Source organism: Boleophthalmus pectinirostris, unplaced genomic scaffold (genome assembly GCF_026225935.1).
Source record: "Boleophthalmus pectinirostris isolate CB_2022bp ecotype Guang Dong unplaced genomic scaffold, ASM2622593v1 HiC_scaffold_21, whole genome shotgun sequence".
Lineage (NCBI taxonomy): Eukaryota > Metazoa > Chordata > Actinopteri > Gobiiformes > Gobiidae > Boleophthalmus > Boleophthalmus pectinirostris.
In genome coordinates, this window is record NW_026571175.1 from 18235345 (window position 1) to 18247915 (window position 12571).

A 12571-nucleotide genomic window follows, 5' to 3' on the forward strand; every position below is an offset into this window, starting at 1 on the left:
TGTTTCTATGGGTATGTCATTGCTCTGTCTGGAATGCTCCAAAGTATGACTTTAAACAGCTCTACCTGACATTTATTCAAATACAAGTGGTTTTACTGCTCAAAAATACCTAGAAAAACAGGCGTTCTGACTGTGAGCAGGGTTGTCTCTCCTCTGGTTTGGTCTCCATAAAGATAGAAAGGTTTAATGCCATACTGTCAAACATTCAAGACAAAGCAATAACACCTCCATGAAGAAAAGCCTTTGACAGACCCTCCACCAGAAAAGTTACACAATGCACCTTTAAGTATTTAGATTTGACAAGGCTATAGTAAGGTAAACGTGACAAAAAACAAAATTTGTTTTTTCTGCTTATATAAGGACTACTCTTCCTGACAGCCACTTATTTATGGGGACACTCTCTATACTCATGATCTAGCAAATCTTATAAAGCATTTCCATATTTAATGCCTGTTCCAACAGCTTCTTGTATCTATGAATTTCTCATGATGCTCTGTGCGGGTTGAAGTCATAAGTAGTACCTCGTGGATAGACTTAAAGAGGGTCCAGTCTAGGTGGGTTAGTGCAGTTGCCACATCCCATGTGTTGATGCCCAAGAGACGCACGGGTCTCCTGCTGAGCTCAGTGCAGTCTGTCAATGGAGGCTACACACACAGACACAAAACACATAGTTACAAATACTGTGCAACACTAAGCAACAGCATTTACAGAGAATAGGGTTAAAATGTGCAACTTTATCTGGCCTTTTATTAGCGAAGTCAATACACTCATGACTACGCTAGAAATATTATAGCATACAATAGGAAGCACTTTTGGCAAGATACAAGCAAACACAATACAAAGACTGGAGGGTGGGGAGGTGTGGCATATTATTTACCACAATTGTATAAATATCAATTGCAGTGTTAATCTAGTAAGTCCAATGGAACTTAAGAAATACTTAAGGTTTTATACACCTTTGATCATTAAAATCACAAAAAGGCTTACATAATAGGCATACACAATATGGTAAAAGATACACTATTCAACAACTGTGTACCTGCCTTAATTTTGATACAAGTCTAACTCTATCAAAAAAAAGGACTGAACCAAGACCAAAACAAAGCAAAATCTTTTTATATTTTCCTTTTAAGAAACAGTAAATTTCTGTCAGATATAGAACTTTCAGTTGTTGCTATACATGTACATCACATCGATTTGCATTATGCCAATATTTGCAATGTATTATTTTCAAGCTATTGTGCAGTCCTATAGTATGGTCATTATTAGAAAGTAACTGAATACATGTACTGAGAATACGTATTCAGAATACAAATTTTAAGTAACTGTATTTCGGTACAATTACTTTTTGATTGATTGATTTAGGCTTCAAATAACACAGAATTAGTGAGAAAAATAGACAACACTGCTCTTGTGCACTACTAGTATGTGCGATTTTTCCTTCTCCAATGGGTAAGACAACAGTGAGACAAACATAAAGCTCACAATACAGTACTCTGATTGGACTATGTATGTAATATATAAATACATTTTTAAAGTAGTCTTCCCATCACTATGAACGGTATACATTTCGATGATGGAGTCATATGATTGAAGCTTTTGTAGTTTGGGGAAAACCTTACAGAGACAGACAAAAGGTACAGACCAGGATTTCAGTGAGACTCCTGCGGCAGGCCACCAGTTTCCCCTGTGGGGTTAAGGACTCTGAGTAGACGCAGTCACTGGGCTGTAACACTCTTCGCTCTGCAGATGCACACAGACAAATGACAGTCGTAATGGAAGTCTAAAGTGTAGAAAATGAGCTTTCACAGCAGGGACTCTGGACTTTATTACTGAGTGTGTACCTCCACTGTGCGACACTACCGCCAGCACCATCTCCTCATCTGCACGGTCCAGCTTCAAGGAGACAATCCTCAACAGCTCGTGAGCCTCAAGCAAAGGGTGTGTTTGAACGCTTAAATACGAGTCAGGGCTCACATACACACAGCAAATCACTACAACAGAGGCAAAATAACAGGCATTTCTCTCAAGTGCCGAGACAAGAGAGCTATTTATCAAATCTGCATATGCTTACTGAAATTATGCACACAATGCCATTAGCAATTTTCTGTAATTTTAGGCAGTCTGTATTAATGCTCATTACTCACCCTCTCTGTTTTCGATCGGAGGACTTCGGTGATGCAAACTGTTTTCTTTTAAACTCAGTTGTTGGTACATTTGTTTACTCTGGATAAAGGAGAGAATATAAACAACTATTACTTATATTAGTGTACAGTAGAGTTTAGGGACAAATCATACATTTTCTTCTACATAATTTTTGTTATGGGACTATAATTTGCAGGTCTTATATTGCATAAAATTGAATATTGTAACCTTTTATGATTAGTCTGTCTATATCTCCAAAGCTTAAAATGTTCTGTTCCACCTTGTGATGTCATGAAGCGATAGTTTTCAAAGTATTAGCTACATTTTACATTTAGTTTAGTCAAGATTGGCAATTCCAGAGTGTTTTCTGTCTGACAGAAGACCTCAGCCTAAATATGCAAGGTTTGTGTGTTAAACATATGTGAATGAAACAAAAAAACTCTCCAGTTATGTTTGTGATGAGGAAACAACATTATAAACATAGATCATAAAGTAACATAATACAGGCCCCTTAAATACTGAAGAATGTTCTGTTGTTTAACACATTCATACATACTGTACAAAGGCTACATGTAACCATCTCAATTTAACATTATTTTTATCTTACCTTTTGGTTTGGAGGACAATCATCTACCGTGCTGTATTGAAGAAAGATTGAAGAGAGCATTAGTTTAACAGGAGCAGACTTATGTAAATGATACTCTTTGGAACACGTACTGTCTTCGGCGGAGAAGCTTCTGGAACTCTTTCAGGTCTTTCTCCAGGGTGGGAAACTCATACAAGTCTTCTAAAACACATCTGTACAGTGTCTATAGCAGGAAGAGAGAATTTATATTTAAGTAAAAGCAATTTTACACATGTTTTTGTAGAAGCACAAAACATGGTAAAATGTATTTATTCAGTTAAGGATTAGTTTTTCTGCATACATAATGTTTAATCTTATGTGCATGTCAGTGTATCATGCATACTGTAAGGGTGCCAGTGTTGTTGTTAGAAATGGAACAGCTTAAAGAATGCATAATTAAAATAATAACATTAGAAAAATAACAGATCAGGCTAAACTCTGGATTTTGGCTCATCGTTTTTACTGTATACATTTTATACAGTAACTCTTGCCACTGCCTTCCATCTGAGTTTTTGACATCATCAGAAGGTAATACAACATATTCCCCATCATCCTTCCTCTTGTTACTAGGCAACCATCACCTGGGTTACGCACTCCATACCAGATAATCTCTATGCCAACCCTCACGTCCAGTTACCATGGAAACTCAGCATCATAAAACTAGAGCTGTCATTTTACATAGAGACAAGTGATGGCTTGCTTTGTGCTTGTTCCCAGAGAGCAGGCCCTGTGCCTGCTTTTATATGTTATGATGTTGGCTGTGAAATCTGCAAAGTAAATGTAAACTGCCACTATATTTACATTTTGATCAAAGTGGTTTATTATTTCACTTTCTACAATTATATTTACAATACATGGAGGTGTTTATGCACCTTTTTATTCTAATATATGCTTGATTTGGCTTATAAACAGTCAATAGCATTCAGGTCATAAACAGAGTAAAGGACACACAAAAAGCCAATTTTACCCCAGCAGCAGTACTGTACGTAATATTATTTAAAATACATTATAAAAATGCCATAATCCTTTAAAAAGGCATTTGTCATAATTCCTCTAAACAAGTTTGATTATTTATTTGAAAACATCATGTTTATTTTCATGACTATAATGGAGTACAGAGGATTTTGTAGAAAAAGTGGTGTTACCTTCAAGAAGCTTCGGACATGCTCTTCCTCTTTGAGAAAGTCCTTATAAAGCCTGCTCCAGTGTGAGACCAGCTGTAGCACTTTGCGCTTCCTGAAGAGGGCATCCTTACCCTCCTCCTGTCCCCTGCAGCGGGCGCTGCTGTAGGTGCAGGAGGTCAAGGACACAACCAGGTAAAGCAGAGTCACCTAAAGGCTAAAGGAAGAACACCATGTTTATGATGCTGAAAGGATATTGTCCTAGCAGTGCTTGGCAGAGGTCTGGGGTGGACATGAATACAAGGTACGTCAACAGGAAGTCATCCAGCAGCATCTCTGCAACACAGAAAAGGTACAATTAGTAGAGTCACGAGTCACTGGACCTTGGGCTGCAATGCAGACAGGGATTGAGATTGAGACTGTGATGGTATTTATGTTGTGAAGAAAAGATTTCTGCCATAGTCTTTCTGTAGATGAATGTGATTTCTACAGACATCCAGACCAGGCATTACAGTATGTGAATCTCGGTGGACACAAATGCCTCCACCATCCCCAATCCCTTAGTAGGTTTACCTATGTTCAAATGTAAAGGTTCATTAACACGTTACTGAACAGATGTGTCCCTACATATGTAATGTATGCATGTCATTCTGATATAAACCCTCAGAGCACAGAAGTTCTTTAGGAGAGATTTGAGTAGCGAGCCGAGAGGCTGCCAGTCGATAGCCAGGCTGGGCCCTGTCCTGTCCAGATCTCTTTAATAAAGAAGAAACCTTTTTGTATTTCTTAACTCACCAACGCTCCGCAACTGTTTTATTATTCATCAATATTTTGCACGATATCATTTGTGACCATTTACCCACTGAAATATTTGCACATGATTTACATAAAATAAAGTACATTAATTTCTATTAAATAATTAAGTTAGTCCAAAATGAGTTCTACTAAGCCAGCCAAACATTAGAAAATACAATATTTGCAAGCTTTAGGAAACCTCAATGTGCTTGGCCACAGAATTTAAACTTCTAACACAAAGCAAAGAAACCCTCTGAGTGGAGTGGCTAATGTACAGCAGCACCAGCAGGAGCGACCCAGCAGGTGTTGAATGGGAGAGACGCGAGCATAAACAGCCCCAGTGGCAGATGGGTAATGAGCCATTGTCGGAGATGTGAAGGCACTCTAATGCGTGTGTGTGCAGGGAGTCAAAGTCATTCCCCGGGAAAATGTGTGACCCAAATATGGTTCTGTTGGGCACAGAGCAAAGAAATCAATTATAGAAGACTAAGCACAGGCCGGTGCATTAAAGTTTAATCAACTGTCTCCTTTAAAGAAATAAAAACTATTTATGGAGAAATGTTTTAGGCTGATTTTTGTGGTTCAGGTCTCAGGTAAACATCCTCTACCTCCCATCTTTCTCTTGAAACGAAACTAACATTGGCTGCCCCCCTATGAGGAAACCCTTCTAGCTCATTTTCTCTTTCCAGGCAGTTCCAATCGCCTGTCCCCTTCATGGTGCAGCGTGATGATAAATATCCATTTTCATCTACAGCATATGCCCTTTGCATCTGCCCGCTGTGCTGTACACACCCTCTGTCCAGCACACACATGTTCCCTGGTGAATAACTCACTGTGGTTTAACCTTCGGGATGTGATCTCTTGAGAGCAGAGAGGAAATAAGAGTTATGTATGTGCTAAACTAATCGTTGTAATCTGCTGTTGTGTTTTATGTTGGTGCTGTGTTTTGTGTTTATGTGGGGAGGGGTGGCTGGGGTAATCGCCTTCTATTCAGAAGCATGTTGGGGCCTGTTAAACATGCAGCAGAGTTAGACGCAGTTGGAACAGCACACTGATGTAGAGCACAACCCTAGGTACAAGCAAACATGTTTTCATAACCAAAAGAACAATAACAAGTTAAGCATTTTACAATTTACAATTTGACAAAACACTTCTTTCTCGTACATTTTCTTTACAAAGACCTCCTCAGTTCTCGCTCTCCTTACAATTCTCCCTCTCTCTTCCTTCCTTTCCTGCAATTCAGTGGAATGGCTCCCAGTGGAGATCTGGGAACTGGTGGCACTGAGCAGTAGATGCATAAAGACTCCTTGTCTTAAAATTGTGTACACAGGCAAGAGCAGTGTTCAGTATCCTATCAGGAAACTATTAAAATACATCTACTTGTAATGCTCAGTGATTCTCTTGAGCTTGTGAGACTCTAGAGATTTCTTTCTTATATGTTAAAATCCTCTGATAATAAATAAGTTAAAAGTCAAGAATCAATTTACCATATGCCATTATGATAAGAAAATCTATCTAGCTAATCATATAATTACCACATTTACCTTTGGAAGAAGTTCAACCAAACAGGTTTGATTTTAATGTCAGATGTGCAGTTATGTAGCACATATTGATTACATCTAACATTATGATAAATAATTAGAGTATGGCTCCACATTATGTTTGACTTACAGGAGCAAAGGAGCCAGTGAAGGCCCAAAAAGGCCTGAGGGCAATCATTTCAGAGACCCATTAGAGCGTTTAACCTCTTGTGTGATTCTCATACTTACAGGCACAGACTCGTGGTATAAGTGCACTCAATGGTTGACTCACAAAGTCATTACTGCCAGGTGTACAGCAGCACAATACAAAAAATGGTCTCTTAAGTCATGATGGAACTTGTCTTATAACATTTAAAATGAATATCCACATAGTGATTGATTTTGTTAAACACATAAGCAAGGCTAGAATGTACCACCAGGGTTGGGAAGCAACTAAATACATGTACTGAAAATACACATTTTGAATAACTGTAATCTGGAACAGTTAAACTTCAATGTAAAAGTATTCAGAAGGCTTTTCTACTTTCGTAGTCTCAAAGGAATACATTGTGGTATTTGATTACGCAAATTCTATTTGCATGGTATTAGTAAGACAAACAGAAAACACTGCTCTCGCATGTGAAAGTGAAAGCATTCTTATATTCAGAGTACAAAACTCTGATTGGACCAATAGAATACATTACAAAATACATTTTAAAGCAGGTATTCAGTATTCTGTAACTAAATATATTTTCATATTATTATAATTTTTTTTTTCATATAGTATTTGTCCCAAGATGGTTTACAGCAAAAGCTTCCATATTTTAAATAGCCATGAACTCACCGCTCTCTCTATTTTCCGGTGCTCCTCTCTGGTCGTCCAGCCGGAGGTCGCTGAGAAGATGCTCCAGGATTTTGAGTGGCGTTCCTGACACCACCACGTACCTGAAGGACAGCAGGTCATCATCAGAACAGTAACAGTCCTTCAAACCCAAACCTCCTCCATCTCTCCAGTCACTGCTCCATGCTCCCCTTCCCTCCTCCTCCTCCTTTCCCTCATCATCAATGTAGCGTAAATAAGGCACGTTAAAAGTAGGAATGTCTAAACTGTCTTCACTGTCTTCTTCATCCAAGTCCTCCTCTGCTTCAGCCAGGGTAGCACGCTCAGCCATCTTCATTTTGATTGTATGACATGGCAGTCTCTTAAGATTTCAGTATCAAGAAAGGAAGGTGTAACTGCTATGGGATAAAACGCCTGTTGTCAACAAAATATAAAGTATATATAAAAAAAATAAATAAATAAAAATCCTCAGGGACCCATCCTACTCTCTGGCTGCTCCTACAGTAGCACTACCGCAAGACTGAACTGATTCCAACCAAAGACAGAGAATACACAACCACACACCCACTTAACCTGCCTGTCACAGACACTCCCTACTACATTGTGCCTTAGGTCTTGGCATATACTGGCTCAGGAGCTGTACTGCATAATTAAGTAAATATATTTGAAGTAAAGTAAGTATTTTTCATTAAAAATCTAAATATATATTCTTCTTAACTCATTTTGATTTAATAACAGTGATATGATAAAAAGTGATACTGTTTTTTGGCATGTCTTACCGTCTATTTATTCTGCAGATAACACGTTTTTGTTTTTTTTTTATCAGCCAATGATTATTTTAATACTTTACTAGTAAATGATTATTCAGATTAAGCCCAGTTTATTCCTTACTTCCTCCATACTTAATGCCAGAGACATATACACTATGTGTTGGTGAGTGCTACTCGGCAAAAGAGACAGGATACAAGAACTAGCAGGGAGGAGTGCCATAATTATACATGAGCAGCAGAAGCAGGGTGTTAAAGGTTCTTATTAAAGCTGGGAACTAACCTCTTGTTGCTGTCGTCTTCTCGTGATCCACTGCCTGTGGAGGTGGGCGAGGGCCGGTCCGAAGGTGATGTCACCGATGACGTCACGCGCCGCAAAACCAACACGTCACGACCCCTCTCCTTCAGACACACCCGACCCACATTGTCCTGAGGAGAGGGGGAGAGAGAGAGGCACAGCTGTCACCAAGGGATTCAACAGATAGCAAGTCAGCTATTACACTACTAGGACATGTAACATAACACAATGGTGAAGAATGCATACAGCCAAATCCCTTGCAGGGTCGTATGAGATTACATAATTTGGGGATTCAGGTTTGAGTTTAATTTGCACAACCCAGTCTGACTACATTCAATTAAAGTAAAAAATATATAAAAATTCCCCTCTCCCACATTGACGTTTAGACCCACAATAACTACAAATACATTTTTAGTTACATTTACAAGTGTTGTTGCCAAAGGATCAAGAAACCACTAATTAAAAAAATATGTTCTTAAAAACTGAAGCCGGCCAGCAGTACTGAAGGCATTGCCCCTGCACCAGACTTTGGTAGATTAATGTTATGTTTAGCAGTAAGCTCAAAAGAAAATATTTATGTTGGCGCAGCATCATGGATGGGTTAATTTTTCCCATCACAATTACACTCTTATTATGTCATAGATAATGGGGGCAGATTGAATACAAGATGAAATTATATCCTCGTTTTAGAAAAAACAGAATGGCAACATGATCTGTGACTTTAGTGCACAGTTGCAGCAATGGCACAATGGGAACGAGGCTCCAGATGGACAAAGCAGCACAATAGGAACAGCCCGAGGAGAACAGAGCGCAAGATCAAAGTGAAAGAAAAGCGCGCGATGAGAGGGACAGGAGTGACAGTCTTCACCACATGTGCTCTGCAAACTTTGTGCTATGAAGAAGTAATGAAGACGTAATGAAGAATATACACAGCTTTCTCAGGAGTCCTTTCTTTCTTTCAGGAGTTATTATTTATTTTAAGATAATATGATGCTATGTTTGATGTTACACAGTAGCATGAGCATCAGCAAACAGGTCAGCTCTTTGTGATTGGCAGATGAAAAGAATAGACGATTATATCTCATAGGATTCCGCTCAAGTTAAAGTGTGGGAATTGGTTATTTCAGAAGTAGGTATAGGCTTAAAGGCACAAGATTACATAACTAGCTTCTGTTCAGAATTAAATGTGGAATAATAATATTTTATTTTACTACTTAAATAATTACAGCCTGCAATTTGTGAAAAACATTCCAATTGCAATTTCATTTTGAGTTCATTCTTAAATCCCCTGCGATGATGATTACAGTTGGGAACGAAGCCAGCAGAAAACTAACCATTATTTACATTTGGGATTTGAATCACACCCCACAGCCCAAATGATGTTAAGATACCTAAGATACCCAAGTAGTTCAAACTAAGCCAAAACCTGAAGAGCATGTCATCGAAGGTTGAAAAAAAAATCAAGCTAGAACATGTTGTCACAAGACTCTTCCCTTACCTAGGCATTCTTTCTTTCTTTAATTACACTACTTACACTTCTATTCAAATTGGGGTATTATGCAACCAAATTACACTAAAGAAAGTGTATTACAGTGACAAACCGTTATTACCTGAGATAAGGTACTTGCTGAGACAAATAATAATGAGCCAACACAGTCAAATAGTGTGCCTTAGTGATACAGATCTTAAAGAGAGGCTCTATTCATATGGTAGTGTAAATGCACAAAAATAGTAATTTACCCTGTGAAAGAATGCAACTCGCAAAAAGAAAATGTACCAAAAGAATTAGGACGAAGGGTCATGCAGTTATGCAATGGTGATGGCGCGGGAAAGGGAGAAACAAAAACAGAGTGGAGGGAGACAGGAACATGAAAACAAGATAATACAAGGAGCAGTGACCAGCAGTCAGTGGAAAGAATGTGTAAAAATAGTGTGTTTCATAAGCAGCAATACAGCACAAAGTAGACAGGCATGAAGCTACACAGAAACCTGTTTGGAGGGGAAATGGGCCTATGCAATCCAGGTTTATTGTGGGTACAAATCTTTGTCATTAATCAAAGTATAGGACCAAACAAAAAGTAAACTGTGCCCAATGTTCAAAATGATCTGATCCTGTAGCAATTTGCGAATCTGGAGGGATAGTTAATCAATGCTCTGCTGTTTAATGTAGCACTATGCTCACTATCATGCCAGCCACTTCTATTGGTCAGCCTGTCTCTCGAAATATCATCCAATATGGGTCTCAAATAATAGGATCTGAAATTACAGTTACTGTCAGTACAGTACGCTGCTCTGCTCTCTTTTTACTTTTTCTACAGAAACCTTGTATACTGTACTACAGTCAGATTTTGTCCTGTGCGCTTTTAGTACAGTGTGTCAGGATCAGATGGTCGACCAAAAGCAGATTAAAAAAAACAAAACAAAAAAACAGTGCAAATATCTGGCAGACATATTATCTATCCCTTATGCTCTGTGTGACAGGTGGAGTCAGGTTTGAATTTATGTTCAAACTGCACCATATCAACCATCTCTGACATCACTTCTACTACACAAGAATTAATTTTATGGTGGTTCACTCTGTCGTTATGTAAGAGCTCCATCTTACTTGGCCTCTCCATGTGGTCCCCTTGGCCTTGCACTTGTTCCCACACAGAATTACATATTGTACAGAGGAAAAGGTGGGTCCCAAGCCCAGAGGAAGCACTTTCCATTTCCTTCCTGCTTCAGTCCTGTTTCCCCGTCTATCTCTGTTGTGATAGCTCTAGGCACCATTCCTGGAAATTACATGTAAAACCCAACACTTTTAGGAGTGATGGCTAAAATTCACAGCTATTATGAAATTACATGGGCTTCACATATGCCCTTGTCTAATCTCCTTGTCCTGGATGACTCCTGTGCCATATGCAGCCTGCTATAACAGAATTAAAAATAGAGGACAATGACCAAGTCTTCTCATGCACTACACTGTTCAAATGCATCACTATGGAAACAGCCAGCTTGTCTGTCAGGGAGAAAGAAAGGACCGAAGAGAAGAGATGACTTCATATCAAGAGACAGGTTTTTGTGCTTTATTATCCAGCCTAAACTGGTGCAGAATTTTTTTGACTAGAATTGCTTTTTATCTACATGATCAGTCATTTGCCCACTAATCAATTTCATATCAGTATGAGCAACACGCTGTGTGCTTCTTTTTATGTTTACAATATGAATACAGCTATTTCTGTTTATGCTACTATGAGTTTGATTACCAAAATTTAATTCTATATTATTATTTTTTGTACTTTACCTTTATTTAAGCAGGAGATCCCACTGATATTTAGAATCTCTTTTTCAACAGAGACCTGGCTAAGGTAGCAGCCAACACAATCAATACTAAACAGTAAAATCACAAAATATGACATTGTAAACTATTTGCCCCTCTCGTGAAAAACATACACTTCTCGGTCACGCACTTATTACAAATTTCTTCAACTAATCAAGCTACACCACAAATTACACAAATTTAAGATCTTTCTGTAGATGATTCCAATATGGTGGTGCTGCGTAGGAAAAGGCAGATTTTCCCAGCTCAGAGAAGTATCAAGGTACAGTAAAAAGAATGTCTCAGTAAAGTTTCGGGTTAGGGTCATTCCTGTCAGGTTGACATGAGGCAAAACAGTGTTGTAGGACAAAGTTATGTAACAGACTACCAAATAGCACCACTCCAAAGTGTAATAACGCATGATTCCACATATGAATCTGAGAATGTTTGGCTGGGCTGCTTTCAGGTGTAGTAAGATTTTACAGTACAGTGCTTCACTAACACGCGCCTCATTATGTGTTCACATCAGCCAACCATGAGGACACCCACACATGAATAACCACAGCCAGCAAACGTACAGAAACAGCCCTAGACACCAGTCATGCCTGCTCCTCCACAGTCTATAAAATGAGTATCACGTTGCACTAAACCATAATTAATGCCCACATGAGAAGACGTGGTCAGAGATCTAATTCAAGCAAGACTCTCAGCTGCTTCTGGGCTGTTAAGTACTGGCACTGGTGTATTTTCACAACCAGATTATGTGCAAAAGTGAGTGGGTAACTGGGGTTTGGGTGCTGTTGAAACATAAGTGACGCAAATCATCTCAGTCCCACTAGACAGAAGCAGCATGTTTATCTGGGTCCACACAGCAGGGAGGCAAAACCACAGATAAAAACAAATGTAAAGATGTTCTGTGTATGTTTTCTGGTGGAAGGTCAGCTACCAGATGTTTCCAATAAGATGTCAGGGAGAGATACAGGACTACAGTCATGCCATATTCCATACAACTGTACAGGAACTCACCGTTATGTAATAGATAACACTATATCATATCAATCACTATTTCATCTTTGCACTGTTTCTCCTTACCCACAACTTGTATATAGCTGAGATATATTTTGCATTTCTAAATGTCAATATTTTATTGTTACTTGT

At 38.7% G+C, this 12571-nt stretch overlaps 1 protein-coding gene across 1 annotated transcript in view; it reads right to left on the reverse strand.

Moving 5' to 3' along the window:
- The window catches only part of rapgef5a (Rap guanine nucleotide exchange factor (GEF) 5a), a 37248-nt gene that overhangs the window by 3340 nt on the left and 21337 nt on the right, over positions 1–12571 (reverse strand). The window contains exons 10-19 of the mRNA XM_020932536.2: positions 8098–8243; positions 7051–7151; positions 4149–4227; positions 3916–4060; positions 2863–2954; positions 2753–2783; positions 2148–2226; positions 1845–1994; positions 1646–1743; positions 522–644 (exon numbers count right to left, since the gene is read on the reverse strand). Of these exons, the coding sequence (XP_020788195.1) occupies positions 522–644; positions 1646–1743; positions 1845–1994; positions 2148–2226; positions 2753–2783; positions 2863–2954; positions 3916–4060; positions 4149–4227; positions 7051–7151; positions 8098–8243 (1044 nt within the window). The remainder of the gene's footprint in view (positions 1–521; positions 645–1645; positions 1744–1844; positions 1995–2147; positions 2227–2752; positions 2784–2862; positions 2955–3915; positions 4061–4148; positions 4228–7050; positions 7152–8097; positions 8244–12571) is intronic.